The sequence below is a fragment of the Rhinatrema bivittatum genome, chromosome 4, assembly GCF_901001135.1.
Source record: "Rhinatrema bivittatum chromosome 4, aRhiBiv1.1, whole genome shotgun sequence".
Classification (NCBI taxonomy): Eukaryota; Metazoa; Chordata; class Amphibia; order Gymnophiona; family Rhinatrematidae; genus Rhinatrema; species Rhinatrema bivittatum.
Window position 1 is genome coordinate 250,375,360 of NC_042618.1, and position 19,703 is coordinate 250,395,062.

At 44.8% G+C, this 19,703-nt stretch overlaps 1 protein-coding gene across 4 annotated transcripts in view; it reads right to left on the reverse strand.

Moving 5' to 3' along the window:
• AMN1 (antagonist of mitotic exit network 1 homolog) overlaps positions 1-19,703 on the reverse strand; it is a 325,940-nt gene that overhangs the window by 243,512 nt on the left and 62,725 nt on the right. For all 4 annotated transcript variants that reach the window (XM_029600018.1, XM_029600014.1, XM_029600015.1 and 1 more), the window contains one exon: positions 10,033-10,177. In XM_029600018.1, the coding sequence (XP_029455878.1) occupies positions 10,033-10,177 (145 nt within the window). The remainder of the gene's footprint in view (positions 1-10,032; positions 10,178-19,703) is intronic.

Sequence of the window (19,703 nt, forward strand, 5' to 3'; positions counted from 1 at the left end):
GGGCGGGAGGCTGCCTGAGGACCGTGTAAAACTGCCCTTGCGAATGCTGTGTCCTCCCTGGCCTGGACATCCAGACGGTAGAACCGGGAGAAGGTGTGGAGGGAGGACCACGTCGCCGCTTTACATATTTCTGCAGGCGACAGCATCCTAGATTCCGCCCAAGATGCTGCTTGGGCTCTGGTAGAATGAGCCTTGATTTGTAGAGGCGGTGACTTCCCGGCCTCCACGTAGGCCGCTCTGATGACTTCCTTAATCCAGCGGGCGATGGTGGACCGAGAGGCAGCTTCTCCTTGTGTCTTCCCGCTGTGAAGGACGAACAGATGGTCAGTCTTTCATACTGTTTCTGTCATTTCCAGATATCTGGGCAGCAATCTGCCAATGTCGAGATGGCGTAGCAAACACCCTCCTTCTGATTTCTTCAGGCCTGCCGTAGTTGGCAAGGATATGGTCTGGTTGAGGTGAAATCGTGAGACTACTTTAGGCAAGAAGGATGGAACTGTGCGAAGATGGATAGCCTCAGGAGTGAGTCTGAGAAAAGGATCCCGGCAAGACAGTGCTTGTAGCTCCGAGATGCGGCGTGCTGAACATACAGCCAGCAAGAACACCATCTTCAAAGTGAGAGAACGTAGAGACCTTCCACCTTCCGGCCCCGAAGGGGTCTGAAAGTGGATCCCGCGAGGAAATCCAAAACTAAATTGAGGTTCCACAAAGGCACTGGCCACTTCAGTGGCAGACGAATGTGCTTGACTCCTTTCAGGAAGCGAGAAACATCTGGATGCCTGGCAATGGTCTTGCCATCCCTCCTGGGACCATAGCAAGCCAGCGCAGCCACCTGAACCTTGATGGAGCTGAGGGAGAGGCCCTTCTGAAGCCCATCCTGCAGGAAATCCAGAACCATAGGGATGGTAGTCGCATGTGGATTGGTACCATGAGTATCGCACCAGGCTTCAAACACTCTCCAAATCCTGACATAGGTGAGGGATGTGGAGAACTTGCAGGCTCGGAGGAGTGTGTCTATCACTGGCTCCGAGTAACCTCATCTCTTTAGTCGAGCCCTCTCAATGGCCAGACCGTAAGAGAGAAGTGAGCCGGATCCTCGTGAAGGATGGGACCTTGACGTAGAAGGTCCCGGAGAGGAGGCAGGGGAAGAGGCTCCCCTGCCAGTAGTCTTCTCACATCAGTGTACCAGGGTCTTCTTGGCCAATCTGGTGCCACTAGAAGTACTAGGCCCCGGTGTCGCTGAATCTTGTGGATGATGGCGCCCAGCAGAGGCCACGGAGGAAAGGCATATAGCAGAGTCCCTGGAGGCCATGGCTGGACCAGGGCATCGATTCCGTGTGAGAACGGGTCGCGCTTGCGGCTGAAGTATCTGGGTACTTGAGCATTGGACCTGTCCGCCAGTAAATCCATATCCGGAATCCCCCAGTGCTCCACAATCGTCTGGAAGGCTGTGGGTGACAGCTGCCACTCTCCCGGATCTAGGCTTTCTCTGCTGAGGAAGTCTGCCGTGATGTTGTCCTTCCCGGCAATGTGGACGGCGGCGATGTCCCGAAGATTCGCCTCTGCCCAAGCCATCAGCGGGGCGATCTCCAGAGATACTTGTCGGCTTCTGGTTCCGCCCTGACGGTTGATGTATGCCACTGTGGTGGCGTTATCAGACATCACTCTGACTGCTCTGTACTTCAGTCTGTGAGCAAATCGAAGGCATGCCAATCGGACTGCCCGAGCCTCTAGACGGTTGATGTTCCACGCTGACTCTTCTCTGTTCCACCGTCCTTGTGCGGTAAGTCCTTCGCAGTGGGCTCCCCAGCCGCTCAGGCTGGCATCTGTGGTGAGCAGAGTCCACGTGGGAGAGGACATCTTCGACCCCCTGCTCAAGTGGTTGGACTGCAACCACCATCGTAACTGGGTCCGTACTCTGGCCGGCAGAGGTAAGTGCGTGGAATAGTTCCGTAGACGTGGGCTCCAGAGAGAGAGCAGGGAGTGTTGTAGAGGCCTCATATGGGCCCTTGCCCAAGGTACCACTTCCAGGGTGGATGCCATGAGACCGAGAACCTGCAGATAATCCCAAGCTATGGGCCGACTGGCTCCCATCAAATACTGGATACGCATCTGAAGTTTCAACCTTCTCTTGGTAGTGAGACTGACTGTGTCTGCCTGGGTGTCGAACTGTACTCCCAGGTATTCCAGTGACTGGGAAGGCTATAAGCAACTCTTGCTGAGGTTGATTACCCAGCCCAAGCTTTCCAGAAGAGCGATCACTCTGTCGGTTGTCCGATGGCTCTCTTCTCGGGATTTCGCACTGATCAGCCAGTCGTCTAGGTAGGGATGGACTAGAATTCCTTCCCGTCTGAGTGCCGCTGCCACCACTACGACCACCTTGGTGAAGGTCCGTGGGGACGTGGCCAACCCGAAGGGCAGAACCCGGAATTGGAAGTGGCGTCCTAGAACCTTGAAGCGTAGGTAGCGCTGATGATCTGGATGGATCGGGATATGCAGGTAGGCTTCCGACAAGTCTAAGGCCGTGGGGAATTCTCCTGGCTGTACTGCGGTCTTGACGGAGCGCAGAGTTTCCATGCAAAACCTCGGGACCCTTAAGTATCGATTGACTGACTTGAGGTCCAGTACGGGCCGAAAGGTGCCCCCTTTCTTGGGTACCATGAAATAGATGGAATAGTGCCCAGAATTCACTTCCCATGCAGGTACTGGGATGATGGCTTTCAAGGACAGGAGCCTTGCCAGGGTAGCTTCCAATGCTGCCTTCTTGTGTGTGGGATAGGAAGATTCCACAAACCTGTACGGAGGGAGGTTATGAAAGTCCAGATAATACGCCTCTCGGATCATGGCGAGGACCCACTGGTCCGACGTAATCTCGACCCATCTGGGGTAGAAGAGGGTTAACCTGCCCCCTATGGCCCCGTCCCCCAGATGGATCGGCTGAATCTCATTGGGAGGCGCGGCCGGGACCTGAGCCCGAGCCGGCTCCTCTCTTCTGCTGCTTGGGCCGAAAGGACTGGTTCCTGGCCTGAGGACGAGGTGCCTGGTAGCGACCCCTATAGGGATTGAAGCGTTGAGAACTTCTGCCTCTGGAGGGCCTTGGAAAGGCGCGCTGGTTCCTTTTGAACCTGTCCTCTGGCAGTCGAGGTATGGGAGAAGCACCCCATGTGCTGGCCAGTTTATCAAGGTCGCTGCCGAACAGGAAGGACCCCTTAAAGGGCATTCTGGTGAGGCATGTCTTCGAAGGAGCATCAGCAGACCAATTCCGTATCCAGAGCTGCCGCCTGGCAGCCACAGAAGATGAGATCCCCTTAGCTGTTGTACGGACTAGGTCGGATGCGGCATCCGTGAGGAACGAGAGAGAGGACTCCATGTCCACTGCCGGAGCATTGTTCCTAACCTGTGACAAACAGGAGCGCGTCACCACTGTGCAGCAGGTTGCAATTCGCAAAGACAGAGCTGCCACCTCAAATATCTGTTTCAGGATGGCGTCCAGTCGCCTGTCATGAGCCTCCTTGACAGGCTCAACTGGAATGGTAGTGCGCTTGACCACAGCGTTAACTAAGGCGTCCACCTGAGGGCACACCAGCATCTCCTTGATTGCCGGATCCAGGGGGTACATGCCTATCAGGCCCCGCCCCCTTTGAATGAGGCCGCCGGTGCAGCCCATTCCAGATCTATCAGTTGCTGTGCAGCTTGCAAGAAGGGAAAATGGCGGGCTGAAGGACGAAGACCTTCCAGCAGAGGGTTCTGTGTAGGTGGCACCGCAGAGCCGGGCCCTGAAATATCCAACTCCGCCAGGCACTGAGATATTAGGTCGGAGAGATCTTCCTTGGGAAAGAACCGCCTCATGGTTCGATATGGCTCCATCCCCGAGGGAAGTTCCCCCTCCTCGGAGGATTCTGAGTCGGTCTCCGAGACATCAGGGTCCGCCTGAACCGGACTGCCCGGAGGCGGGTGCGCTCGCCCACGATAAGGGCGCGAAGGTCCAAACTGATTCGGAATGCATCTGTGTGTGCTGTGGTTCAAAAGTTGTTCAGTCACAATTTCTACAGCTGATGTTTGTGAAATATTGGTATACAAAGATTTGATATCCATAGTCACCATTACTATATCCCCTTTTACTTGTTGGAAGTTTTCCAAAATTGTAATGAAATCGGACGAATCTCTGATATACGACAGAATGGAAGGGATTTGTTTTTTGAGGAATGCATCTACAAAAGTGGACAATGGTTCAAGCAAGGAACCAATTGCTGAGATGATTGGCCTGCCTGGTGGTTCACTTAGAGACTTATGGATCTTAGGTAAAATCTATATTGTAGGAAGAACCGGATTTGTTCACAGTCAAAAATTCTAATTCTTTGTTTGTGATAAAGTTGCCTTCTTTAGCTGTTTTTAATAATTTGTCAATCTGATTTTTAATTTTTTTTGTAGGATCACTAGGTAATTTACGGTAAAAGGATTGATCAGATAATTGTTTCTGAATTTCTGCTATATATTTCAGGCGGTCCATGATGACAATGGACCCTCCCTTATCTGCTGATTTAATCACAATATTCGCATCATTCCTCAGTTCTGTAATAGCATTCATTTCATTTTTAGTCAAATTCCGATAGTGTTTATTAGTATCTTTTTGTTCTTCCTTAGCCAAATCATTTAATACCAGACTTTCATAAGTATGTATAATTGGGTGGACAACACCAGGGGGTACCCATTTACTTGGTCGTTTTACAATTGAATTATCAGTGTTCATTTGTCCTGTGCTTGAAAAAAATTCTAATACCTTGAGTTTTCTAGTAAACTTAAATAAGTCTACGCGGGTCTTACAAGCGTTGTATGTTGCTTTTGGTACAAATGATAAGCCTTTGTTAAGTACTTTTCTCTCATCCAGACTCAGTGTACGCGAAGAAATGTTTACTATCTTATTATTTGTTTCTACTCTCGATAGTTCCGAAATGGGTTGTGGAACTGGTTGTATGCTTGATTGTATGGCTGATGTTGAAAACCTCTCCCTCTCCATCCTCCTCTTCCTCTGAAAAAAGGGGAATCCCATTTTTTATTTTGAGGTACATCTTGTTCTGAATTCCTTCTCCAAATTCTATTTATCTGTGATAAACAGGAGTCACATTTGTCCTGTCTTACATATTCTGTATCTGAGCTAAAGAGGGGTGCTGAGGGGTCTATTTCATCATCTGTAGTACTACGTATGCACTTAGCATTTCTATCTATGTTAGGACTAGAATTATCAGCTTGTCTATCTTCATGATATCTCTTTTTCGTGATAAATGATGGTTCTTTATCATTCTTATAAAAAGGTTTGTGGAGAGGTTTGTTAAAACCATGCCATTGATAAATCTTATTATTCTTATAATCTGCTTCGTCTCTTTTAAATTTTTCATATTTCTGAGATTTTAACTTTTGTGAAACTTTCCAAATTTTTCTTATAATTGCTATGAATTATATCAAAACAAAGATCATTCTTTTTAAGAAAATCGAGTTGTACATCCAGTTCGCTCTTTATCTTTTCTTCTCTCATTTTCAACATCTTAATTATTAAAATCATGAGGTCCAAAGAGCATTTATTCAATATCGCTTCCCATGAGTTCATAAATGCAGCGTCCTCTCGGAACATACTAGGCAGCTTGTTAATCCTTAGACCTCTGGGAATTCGCTATAGCGGCAATAGTCCAAAAGCGTTGATGCATGTAAATTGCTTCTTGTCCAACTCTTGCTTAAATTGATTGTATCTTCCCATTTTTTCAATAAGTCAACAAAGACCTCATCGTTTTTGAAAAAAGGTTCTGATGGTAAGAGATCATTCAACTGTCCATCATCAAAACTTAAAATATCCTTCCATGGTGAGAAGGACATCTTCCTTAAAAGGGAAGGACCATGCCCTGCTTATTTATTTTTGATAATGTTCACTTCCAAAACCATCCAAATTTATTGCTTCTAGCTCACTTCTGTATGAGTGTAGCTTTATCAAAATGTCAGTTTGTTACTATAGGTATTACAAGGATATTCAGTTCTTTGTATTAGTTGCACTGTAAGTGCAATTGACAATAGCGCTGATAGTGTTTTTATTTGTTATAACTAAAATCGCGGGATTGCAGAAAGATTGTCAGCGTGGTTGAGCTATTGTCTTTCAGATTTTTGAGTGGATTATATTTATTATCAGTTGATTTAATGAATCATTGTGTATTTGATATTCGTGGCAGCATTTAAAGGTAGTAATATATCATGTTTGATAATTTTGATTTTGAGTCGGTAGTACATGGGTTCTTTTTTTATATATATTTATACTTTTTTTAGTATGGTCACAAGATTGACAACGTTGGTCAGTTTCTTTAGAAAATAGGGTTTAGATTTAAAGTTCTCTTCTACAAGTGTCACTTAAATGAAACATTGCCACTGTTATTCGCATAAGTGAATTCTGTTCAAATAAGACAGATAGACATCGTATGTTTAGAGAACAAAGCGACCTCTGCACACTCTGTAAATTAAAAATCATGTTTCATTTTTTATCTTTTTATCGGATTATTTAATTTAGAACATCAGTTGTAACCTGTGTACACATTCTTTTGTCTAAGTTGCTTCAATCGCAATTGAGAACTTTTGTTGTTGGATGGATACACACCACTCGTGCAGTCAATTGGACAGTGTGAATATGAAGGCTCATTAACTGTGTTTTTGTGAGGTAACCATGGTTTATAATATTTTTATGACTTCAACTTTTCCAAAAAATTATTAATATGATTTTTTATACTAATAATATTTTTTACATTTAAGTCTGTGATGAACCTCCATGGACAGAGCACACTTATGAATATGCCAATCTAGATTTAAATCAGGTATGTTCTCATAGAATTGTCTATTATAGTGTCAAATTAGTTTTCAATTCTTTATTAATGCACGTGTGTTTGTAAGGTGCATTTTATTGTTTTAGTTGATATAACACTTTTTTTCGTGTTTTTATCTTGCTGTAATTTTCATTCCTTTTTGTTCTCCTTTATTTTGCATTTTAGAATATAATTAATTGAATTGAATTTTTATTATGAACTTGAATTGTTTATGTTGATCTGATTTTGTGTCTGTGTTTAACCATATTTTAATTGCTATGATTTTTTCATATTCTAATTAAATTATTTATTATATTATTTCTTATAGCCCCTGAAGCAGCCCTTTGAAGGGCGAAACTCAGGCCTAGAGTCGGGCAATTAATAAAGAGATTTCTGAAGGACTTTCGGCTATTCCTTTTTTTGTTTCCTTAAGGTGGACCAGGCCCAGATGCTTAGAGCTGGGCCCTTAAAGTGTTCTGAGGGTTTCTCTTGCATACTATATACCTCCACCCAGCCCCCCCCCCAGTTCAAGCTTCTGAAGTTGTCAGTCCCTGCTAGTGTTACATCCTTAAGTAGGAACCCATTTTTATTATTTTCAATTTCCTTTCCTACTTTGTACTGGAGCTTCTTCTTTCTTTCTCTAACAATCTGAAGAGTCGGGTTATGAGCCTCTGAACCAGAGAATGCCTCTTGCTCTAACTCATGTGCTTGCCCCCAACCAAACTTAGAGAAACCAACTTCAAGTGGAGTCTGTTCACCATTTATCAAGGTATCCTTCCCCAGACTTTTTGAGAACTCCATTAAGGGTTTCCAGTGTGCCTGTGGCTTCTCTAGTATCAAAGCCAACTTCTGCTTGGACTTTTGAGTTTAGGGCTGTTTAGCTTGGAGAAGAGAAGGCTGAGGGGGGATATAATAGAGGTCTTTAAAATCATGAAAGGTCTAGAACGGGTAAATGTGAATCTATTATTTACTCTTTCGGATAATAGAAGGACTACGAGGCACTCCATGAAGTTAGCATGTAGCACATTTAAAACTAATCAGAGAAAATTATTTTTCACTCAATTACACAATTAAGTTCTGGAATTTGTTGCCAGAGGAAATGGTTACTGCAATTAGTCTAGAGTTCTCCGGCTGTTGGCCATCTTGGGCTCCGATCCGTTGATTTTTACTTTGTCTTTTCTTGGCGGCTTTGTGGTCATCTCCGGCTGTTGTTGACTTACAGGTCAGGGTAAGCAGACTATCCGGCAAGTTAATCTCCTTTTGGGTGGTTTTATATGGCTGTAGCCTTTAATATGGCAGGTTTCAGAGGATCAGCACCCGGATCCCTGGTGAGTGCATCTCACCGCATCTCAAAAAAGATATAGTTGCGATGGAGAAGGTACAGAGAAGGACAACCAAAATGATAAAGGGGATGGAACAGCTCCCCTATGAGGAAAGGCTGAAGAGGTTAGGGCTGTTCAGCTTGGAGAAGAGATGGCTGAGGGGGGATATGATAGAGGTCTTTAAGATCATGAGAGGTCTTGAACGAATAGATGTGAATCTGTTATTTACACTTTCAAATAATAGAAGGACTAGGGGGCATTCCATGAAGTTAGCAAGTAGCACATTTAAGACTAATCGGAGAAAATTCTTTTTCATTCAAAGCACAATAAAGCTCTGGAATTTGTTGCCAGAGGATGTGGTTAGTGCAGTTAGTGTAGCTGGGTTCAAAAAAGGTTTGGATAAGTTCTTGGAGGAGAAGTCCATTAACGGCTATTAATCAAGTTTACTTGGGGAGTGGCCACTGCTATTAATTGCATCAGTAACATAGTATCTTCTTAGTGTTTGGGTAACTGCCAGGTTTTTGTGACCTGGTTTGGCCTCTGTTGGAAACAGGATGCTGGGCTTGATGGACCCTTGGTCTGACCCAGCATGGCAATTTCTTATGTTCACACATCACATGTCTCCCTTTATATACCTTATATAAATTGCAGTTGTTAAAATGATTAAATGATAATTTACCCATCACAGATTTCCATACCATGGTGCAGTTGTTTGTACTTTCAAGTTTAGACACATTGTTTATGGGCCTATCTAGTTCATCTACATGAGCACTGCAAGTAGTGCACAATTCCACAGCAAAGGTCTTATTTGACCCTAAACTTAGGGATCATATAACCCCAATACTGCAGTCCCTTTGTTGTCTACCAACTGGGTTAAATTTAAAATCTTAACCTTAGTGCACAGAGCTCTAGAAAATACGACCTCATATGTCAGTGCACTCCTTAATGCCTATAAGCCACACAGATCTTTGAGATCTTCCAAACGGAATCTCTTAGATATTCCATAAATAACCTAGATCACACTGGAAGAAACAAGGGCAAAGACATTTTCAGGGATTGGTCCACAATAGTGGAATACTTTTTCAGATGAGCGCAGAGGTATGGAAATGTCCAAAGTTTCAGAAAGAAACTAAAAGCTTTTCTCTTCAAGGAGGCAGTTGGGTAAAAAAGAAAAAAAAAGCAACATCCGCCATATTGATGGTCCATGTGTTCTGGCAGCGTATCAACATGATGTTATACATGTTAGCATTCCTGTCATGTATGTTTATTTTATTATGGATGTTTTATTGTGCTCCACCAAAATTGTAAGATTGAGAGGATTCTAAATCTTTTAATACACACATTTGGATTCATGATCCAGTTATTAATCAAAAATTATGTTAAGTAATATTTTAAAACAATTCTTTTTTTGTTTAAACATACTTTCTAATATTCACTTCCTTTTGATTTTACAAGATGTGCCTATGCTAAGCAACAGCATATGCGCACTATATGTGTTGTACTTAATTGCTATGTAACTTCTCCCTTGAAAGCTAGTCACAAATGTATTGTTAGTTCAATTAAAAAGTATTACCATGACAGGAGCAGGCAACTCTGATCTTCAAGCGCTGCAAGCCAGTTGGACTTTTAGGATATTCACAATAAACAAACAGATGCATTTGCATACAATGGAGTGCATACAAATGCATCTCATCTCATATGGATATCTTGATATTGTGAAAACCCAATCGGCTTGTCATACTCATGAACCAGCATTGCCTATCCCCCGACCTCTGTCGTGTTTGTTGACCTTTATTTCTATGTACCATCTTCATGCCAGTTCCAAAACAAAACTCAGTAGAAGCTCCCCAATTTAAACAATGAACTAAGTATACCTTTAGATGTGATTGAGATTCTGTCTCCTTTACGGGAATTCAAATTTATTTTCTTTAATTGCTTGCAGTCACTAAGTTGCTGTAGAGCATTATCTGTGACATCACAGTCCCGAAGGTTAAGACTTTCTACTGCAGGGTGCAGGATCTAATAAGTAAATCATAGTTTCTTGCTTCAGTTACATGCAAAAGGACTTTTATTAATATGCAAAGGATCAAACATATATTACATGAGTATTGCTCCATCTAGTAGATATTTGTCCACAGAACAAAAATGCAGAATTCTTCTTTTACACACACACCCAGACTTTGCAGCCCTGCGGGCAGTTTGAAAATTACCCCATAAAAATACAGTGAATACTGTAGAAATCAAGCTTAGTCTAGATTTCTTGATGCATGTACATTTTTCCAATGTTCCAGGGATGCCTGTATTAGAGGTAAGAACAAGGGTATTTTTGTGTAGGAGAAATGTACAGTACCAAGTTAAACATAAGCAGTAATTGTAGATTAAAAATGACTTGCAATATTTTTTTTAAATCCAGAATTAACCTTTCCACAAACATTTGTAACTTTATAATAAGCATATGCATTTTTGTGTTTTATACTCGTTATTTTTCTTCTAACAGCATTTAGCATTATTCCACACAGTCATATGACACAGATCACATAACACCAATATTAAATCAATTGCACAGGCTTTCAGTTCAATACCGGATACAATTTAAAACTCTTTACTTTGTCATCAGGTGTGTAAACAACTCTCTCTCTCTCTCTCTCTCTCTCTCTCAATTGTTATCCTATACTCCTGCAAGAGAACTTTCTTCCTCCCAAATGTCCTTCCTTTCCTCTCCCCGACTCAACTTCCACTAGATTATTAAGTTTATTTATTTAAAAAATGTGTAGCCCGCTCACTCTAATATTTGCAGTGGGGTACAATAAAACATTCATAAAAACATAACATCAAACTAATATCAACATGACTCAGCCAGTGAGTTTACCATAGGTATGTGAAGCCAGGGACAATAGGCTAAATAAATCTAGGTATCTGTATCAAAAGCATTCAAAAACAGGAATGTCGGACTTCCGGCGATGACGTGAAGGAGAGAGAAGCAGGGGAGACTAGCTCCGCGGCCCCACTCCCTTAAACCCCACAAAAAGTATCGATTTTGCCATTCAATTTGTGCATCTTACCTATCTGCTGCCAGCAGCCGAGGAGAAATGCTGCGCCGGTAATGAGAAATAAAAGCTCCCGCTGCAGCTTTGACCGCCAACCACACCGCCCGCGCGCAGCCAAGATGGCAGCGGCTCAGACCGGGGAAACAGTGATGGCCTCTATTACAGAAGATGCCTTGCAAAAGGTTTTGCAGCGGGTCACTGATGCCCTCAACGGGAGACTAATTAAGCTTCAGACCTCCATAGAGGTCATTAAATCGGCCATTGAAGGGCACTCTAAACGCCTGCATGTGGCTGAGGACACCCTGTCTGATTTGGGAGACAGTCTAGCAACATGAGTGCCACGTAGCAGACCTGCAACATAGGCAGTGCGAACTGCTTGCCAAAATAGAAGAGCAGGAAGATTGTGGCAGAAGAAACAATTTAAATATTATTGGTCTCCCTGAGGCGGTAAAAGATGGTGAGTTGAGAGATTTTGTGGAGAACTGGCTTCCAACGCAGGCTGGGCTGGAGCTGGCTGCAGAGCACCTACAGTGTGAGCGAGTACACCGCGTGGGATCATTGCGTGAAGGCAGTGCTTGGCCCAGGCCTGTCATGGCTCGTATCCTGAATTGGGCCCATAAAACCCAACTGCTACAAGCCTATCGGAAGAAAGGAGCGGTGGATTATCATGGCCATGAGCTGTTATTGTTTAATGATTGCTCCGCCAAACAGCAGCGCAACAGAAAGTTTTGGCTTCTGCTTGCACAGAGTTGCACAAGAGGGGCATTAGGTTTGCCCTGCTATATCCAGCAAAATTACGTGTTCACCATGCCAACAAAATCCTGTTTTTCAACTTAAAGGAGGAGGCGGATGGCTTCATTGTAAATCTGCCGCAACCTGAAGCGGTCTGAAGTGGTGTGCAGAGAGAAACAGCACGTTGGAAAGTTTCCTGTTACCTAATTGTGTTTAACCCAGTTTGAAGGGGTGGTTCTAGTTAGCCTGTATTTCTCAGTCATGGTCCGGGCTCAATACTCAGTGGACCAGGGTGGCTCTCTCAGCTATCTCTTCCGAAACGGAATCTACAGCTCTTCGAGGCCTAGCCACCCGGTGGAGTTTCACTTTTCACAAGTAGTCGCTCGACCTATAAAACCCTATCTTAGAACTCATTTGTGGGCCCTGGGCTGACATTCCTTGATGTCTGCACTCTATGTGTTACTTCACGACCACACCCAGGAGACAGAGGAAACACTTGAGTGCCCGAGGGGGCTCCCACTGTTGTTCAGTTCAGAACTCTACCCTGGCATTGGCATATTTTACAGAGCTAAACAATGACACGTGGGGAGGGAGTGGGGCCGGAGGAGGGCGAACCTGACACCCGGCGACAAGTGTACGGAACTGGGTTGGCTCTGAGCCTCTTGGAGCGGAGATTTGTATGTATGTTTGTGGTACGAGTGGTATGGATGCTTGGAATGGCTGAGGGTGTATTGGGGGGGGGGGGGGGGGGGGAGAAAGGGAAATATAGACCTGGGCGAAGACTCTATAACGTGGCGTGTAGTGTTGATGTTTTACTTTTCTCCAAGATCTAGGCTGGGAGATCTTGGGGAGTTCAGTGTATCTGTAACGGAGTTCCTTTTGGGGCTCCTATCTGTTTTTATACTACCTAAGTGCTATGGCACAAGTTAAGATTGTTTCCTTGAACATGGATGGCATCCATTCGCCAGTTAAGCGGACAAAATTATTCACCATGTTTAAACATATGCAAGCACAGGTGGTGTTCCTGCAAGAAACCCACCTGAGGGATGTAGAGCATGCTAAATTACAGAGAGATTGGGTGGGCCAGTGTTATTATTCCTCCTTCACTACGCATAAAAGGGGGGGGGGGGGGGTTTGCCATCCTCGTTCACAAAAACCTGCCATTTCAATTCATGTGCACCAACCAGGATGCAGAAGGGCATTATATTGTTACAGTGGGGACTTATACCAGCAGAAAGTAGCACTTTGTAACGTATATGCCCCAAATGTGTATTCCCCGGCATTTTTTACCACCCTGGTAAGTTTATTGACTGAGTTTCCCCGACTGCAGCTTGGTGGTAGGCGGAGATTTTAATATAGTTGCTAATAAGCACCTCGACAACAACCCCCCCTAAACCTATCTCTGAGACAGATCAAAACATGGGCAATAACCTATTGTGCCGGGAACTGCAGTTGCTGAACGTTTGGCGGGTTCTCCACCCTGGTGAACTGGATTTTACGTTTTTTTCCAATCCACACCATATTTATTCCCGGTTGGATTACTTATTAATCTCGGATCAGTGCTTCTCCAGGGTGAAAGATGCGAGTTTTGGTACCATCTCACTCTCGGACCATGCTCCTGTGACAATGGTCTTGCAATGTGGACCCAGTGCCAGACCCCCATTCTCATGGCGTATGTGCCCAGATTTATATTTAGATAAGGCGTTCCACAGCTATTTACAAGGTTGCTGGAAGGAGTACGTGGCTCACAATGACATCCCGGAGGTCACCCCTGCGATGATGTGGGAAGCAGGGAAGGCGGTAATGAGGGGGGCTATTATAGCCTATGTGGCCAAGCCAAATAAAAAATGTAATGCGGAAATTTTGAGACTAACTGCGGTTCTTAAGGCAGCCCAAGAACATCACATGGTAAGTATGACAGCTGAAGCCAAAGCACAGGTGGACAGGGCCCGGGAGGCTTTAAATTGCTTGTTACATCAACGGGCGTTTAAATCCCATCGCTTTTACCGATATCAACTTTATCAGCATGGTAACCGGGCAAGTCGACTCATGACTCACTTAGTATGACCTAGAGGGCAGAGGGCATCCATAGTGGGTAACAAAGATGGTCAGGGTGTACACCAGACAGCCCCCGCAGCTATTGCGGCTCGGTTTTTAAGCTATTATAAATCACTGTATGGAGTTAAACCCTTGGATGAGGAGACCGCGGACTCCCTTTTCCATGTGATTCCGTGGCCCAGACTAATGGCGGAACATATCACAGTGTTAAATGGCCCTATCACTACTCAAGAAATTTATTCTATGATCCAGAAACTGAAAATGGGTAAAGCTGCTGGACAAGACGGCCTTGGTTCTGAATATTACAAAATTTTGAGGTTTCTTGTCCTGTCCCCTTTACAAAAATACTATACTGACCTGTTACATACCAATGGAACATCTGTGGCTTCCAATCAGTCTGTCATTGTGGTACTTCCCAAACCGGGGAAAGATCCCTTAGAGGTATGATCCTATTGTTGCGTTCTTCGGTCGCAGACGGCTGCAACTGCTCTGCCTCACCTCTCTTCTACCCTTTTCCTCCTCCCTGGGAAAGATGGCTGCCTCCGATGTTGATTGCCGAAACCCTCGGCATCTCCGATACAGCACTGGCGTCCCCGTCTGCCATGCTTCTTCCTGAGGCCTCATAGGTGCGCGCGCATGCCACCTACGCTTTTGAATACTTCATGGTGGGAACTTGGGGGGCGTCCCCACCGCATGATGTCAGGACCTCCAGGTATTTAAACCTCCGCTCCGCTATAGCCCAATGAGTTAGCAAGGATTTCAGTTTTGCTACTCTGACTGCTTCTAAGCTGCTCACTTGGATTCCTCTTCACCCTCCGGGGTAACTCACTCCAACAGAAGTTCTAGGTACCTGCTCCTCGGGGGCCTCTCGCTTCTATCTGCCCTTCAGGGTTCAACTACCTAACCTTGGACACCCGCTCCTCGGGGGTCCTGTCTACTTTCTTCCAGGATCCTTCAGTGCACTAGATACTCGCTCCTCGAGGGTCTATCCTGCTCAGGGTATCCTGCACCTCAGACCGCAGGTGTCTCTTTCCATTCTTCTACCAAGAAAGTTATCAGCATTACCAATCTGAGTATCGCTACGCTCCAGCTCTCCTATTCCACCCTTCAGGTTAGGCTTATCCTGCACTGCCGAACACTACCCAACCTTGCTACATCCAGTTGAGATCATCTATAGAGATTCTGAGCTTATTGTGATATCGCTGGCTTACAGTACTATCCCTGCCTTGAAGCAAGATTCAACTTACATCAGCAGTACAATAAAGCTTTCTTTCCTCAGTATCTGCTTACTAGAGTCTAGCCTGTCGCTGTGATTCCCCACGGAGCCCCTCCCCGTGGGAGGAGTCATCGCCACTGCAACCAAGAGTCCACAACATGCCACAAACCCAACAGATTGCTAACTCCATGGACTCGGCTCAGCTCGTGGCCTTGCAGGCCATTCCTTGCCTATCCCAGTGGATCACCGAGCAACAAAGTCTCTGGAAAGCCTAGCTACTGCCTTCAATCAGTTACATGCACAACTGAATACTTCAGCAACTCCAGTGAAAGAATTGCTGCCTCCGGTGGTGACTGTCAAGACCACCGTACCGTTATCCATGCCTACCCGATTCATGGGCAAAGCACGGATGTGTAGAGGGTTTGTCAACCAATGCAGTATGCATTTTTCTTTGCAGTCTACCCTCTTTCCCACAGAAGCTTCCAAGACCAACTATATCATATCTCTACTTGAAGGAAGAGCCTTGGTTTGGGCTTCATCGTTATGGGAACATGAAGATCTTATCCTGAATGACCTCTCAGGATTCCTGAAACTTTTTAAGTCTGTCTTTGATGACCCGGCTCCTCAGACTGTCGCTGGATCTGCTCTGCTTAACGTCCAGCAAGGTAATAAGCCACTTACAGACTATGTGATCGAATTCAAGACTTTAGCATCCGAACTACACTAGGACACTGGATGTCTACGTGCTATCTTCATGGAGGGCCTCAGTTTTCGCTTGAAGGACGAACTGGTGGCTCATGACCTGTCTGATACCCTTGAGTCTCTTATGGAACTGGCTGGGAGAACAGACCGCCGTATTCGAGACCGAACTCAAGAGGGTAGGAGTCCTCGAAAGCCCGCCTCAGGAGCTAACCGCCCTAAACCTGTGCCAGTTGCCTCAAGCCTACCGTCTGCTCCCTTAGACGAAGATGAGCCTATGCAACTAGGCTGAAGTCATTTAACTTCTAAAGAAAGACATTTTCACAAACGCATGGGGTTATGCATGTACTGTGGCCAATCAGGCCATGCCGTCTAAACCTGTCCCATCTGACAGGCCTAGGATCTGCAGGAGGACTTCTCCTAGGCCTCACCTTTCCAACTCCTCAATTATCTTTACCAGTCGCACTACTCTACGGAAGCCTTGAATTTCAGACTCTCGCTCTTATAGACTCCAGAGCCGGAGGAAATTTCATCTTAAAATGCATAGTAGAACATCTATGGATTCCTACCACACCAATAGCTAAACCATTGCTATTGTCTTCAATCCATGGGGAACCACTTCCTGGAGAAGTTTCATTGATTACCCAGGCTGTTGGCCTGCGCACCGGAGCTTTACACTCTGAATCCATTTCCTTCCTCGTATTGGAAAAGGCCATGCACCTGGTGGTACTTGGACTACCTTGGCTACAAGAACATATGCCACAGTTTGATTGGGCCATGCTGGAATTATCCCAGTGGGGACCTGGCTGTCATGGCCGGTGTCTCGTGGAAGTCTTGCAGCTAATTTGCATGCCCACTACACCATCGCTACCTGGCTTACCACCACAATACGCCTCCTTCCAGGATGTCTTCTCTAAACAAGCAGCAGATGTACTCCCTCCGCACAGAGTTTTTGAGTGCACTATAAACCTGAAACCTAATACGGAGTTTCCAAAGGGAAGAGTTTACCCTCTTTCTGCAACTGAGACTAAGGCAATGTCCGCCTATATACAAGAGAAAGTTCAAAAAGGATTCATCAGACCCTCCAAATCCCTTGCTGGTGCAGGATTCTTTTTTGTAGGGAAAAAGGATGGCACCTTACGTCCCTGCATCAACTACAGGGGTCTGAATGAAATTACCATCAAGGCCCGGTATTCTCCTACCCTTGATTTCTGAACTATTTGACAGACTCCAGGGAGCCAAGATATTTTCTAAACTGGATCTCAAAGGAGCTTACAATTTGGTGCGCAATCGTGAAGGAGACGAATGGAAGACAGCTTTTAACACCTGCGATGGACACTTCGAATATCTCGTCATGCCCTTCGGATTAAGTAACGCACCTTCAGTCTTTCAAAATATGATGAACGACATCTTACGGGACTTACTATATCAATATACTTACTATATCAATAATGCACTCCTGTTTCATGTAAACCAGCAAGATATGTTCTCATGATTGCCGGTATATAAAAACCTTAAATAAAATAAATAAAAATAAAATAAATATGTAGTAGCATATTTTGATGATATTCTGATCTTCTCGCAAGATCTACAAACACATCAAGAGGACGTCAAGAAAGTTCTAAGACGCCTGCGGGAATACCACTTATACACAAAACTAGAGAAGTGCAAGTTCCACAAGGAGTCTGTACCTTTCCTGGGCTACATTGTTTCTAAAAATGGGTTTCAGAGGGACCATAAGAAATTAGAAAGCATCAAGGATTGGCCCCAACCTACAGGCCTGAAAGCTCTGTGCCGCTTCTTGGGCTTCACAAACTACTACCGTTCCTTTATTAAGAACTACTCATCATTGACAGTTCCTCTCACTGCTATGACCAGAAAGGGAGCCAAACCCACCAACTTGTCGCCTGAAACCATATCAGCCTGACTCTCAAAGAGGCTTTTCAAAAAAAGTCATGCCTCCGTCATCCAGACCCACATCGCCCACTCGTCGAGGTCGATGCATTGGACGTCGGTGTGGGAACAGTTTTGAGCCAGTATAGCAAATCCAATGTGCTCCATATCCCTGCTCCTTCTTCTCAAGGTGATTCTCGCCTGCCGAAAGAAATTACGGAATCGGAGACAAAGAGTTACTCGCAATCAAGCTGGCCTTTGAGGAATGGCATCCTTGGCTGGAAGGCGCGCAACATAAGATAGTAGTGTACACCGATCACAAGAACTTAAGAGTATTTTAGACATGCTCAACGACTCAATCACCATCAAGCAAGATGGTCACTCTTCTTTAACAGATTCTATTTCCTCTTGAAATACCGTCCAGGAGAGAAGTACGTGCGGGCTGATGCCCTGTCACAATCCTTCTCATCACAGGATGTGCTTGACGAACCCCATCATATCATTGACCCCGGGAGAGTGGTTCTTGCAGCCACTCATGTCGTACCCGCTGAGAAGACGGTTGTGGTTAGAAATAATAATATAAGAAATTGCCATGCTGGGTCAGACCAAGGGTCCATTAAGCCCAGCATCCTGTTTCCAACAGAGGTCAAACCAGGCCACAAGAACCTGGCAATTACACAAACACTAAGAAGATCCCATGCTACTGATGCAATTAATAGCAGTGGCTATTCCCTAAGTAAACTTGATTAATAGAAGTTAATGGATTTCTCCTCCAAGAACTTATCCAAACCTTTTTTGAAACCAGCTACACTAACTGCACTAACCACATCCTCTGGCAACAAATTCCAGAGCTTTATTGTGCGTTGAGTGAAAAATAATTTGCTCCGATTAGTCTTAAAATGTGCTACTTGCTAACTTCATGGAATGCCCCCTAGGCCTTCTATTATTCGAAAGTGTAAATAACCGAGTCACATCTACTCGTTCAAGACCTTCAAGACGTTCAAGACTCGTTCAAGACGTTCAAGACCTTCCAGCACACCCCATGCTCCCCCTAACTCCCCCCCCCCACCCCCCACCCCACCCCCCCCCCCCCCCCCCGCCTCTTAAGCCTCCCCCCCCCCGCCTTCTTTACCATATCAATCTCTCCTTTACCTTTACCTCCCCTCTCGCATATTTTCTCCCCCCCTTTCCCTCTCCCCTCACCCCTCCCCCCAACGTTGTAAATAAGTTCACATATGTAATATGTAATTTTAAACCCATATCTTTCCAATTAAGTTATCCATGCTTGCTTTCTCTTTTCTCTCGTTCTTCGCTTTTTACCTTGTTCCTTTTATCCAATTATTATCCAATTCTCCCAGTTAAACCCCCCTTGTTCAATGTAATTTCCTTTCCTTTCTCAGTTAATTGTGAACCGACATGATGTGTCCTACGAATGCCGGTATATAAAAATGTTAAATAAAAATAAAAATAAATAAAAGACCTCTCATGATCTTAAAGACCTCTATCATATCCCCCCTCAGCCGTCTCTTCTCCAAGCTGAACAGCCCTAACCTCTTCAGCCTTTCCTTATAGAGTAGCTGTTCCATTCCCTTTATCATTTTGGTAGCCCTTCTCTGTACCTTCTCCATCACAACTATATCTTTTTTGAGATGCAGCGACCAGAACTGTACCCAATATTCAAGTTGCGGTCTCACTATGGAGCGATATAGAGGCATTATGACATTTTCCATTTTATTAACCATTCCCTTCCTAATAATTCCTAACATTCTGTTTGCTTTTTTGACTGCTGCAGCACACTGAGCCGACGATTTTAAAGTATTATCCACTTTAATGCCTAGATCTTTTTCCTGGGTGGTAGCTCCTAATATGGAACCTAATAGAGGAAGAAACTGTTGAAGTG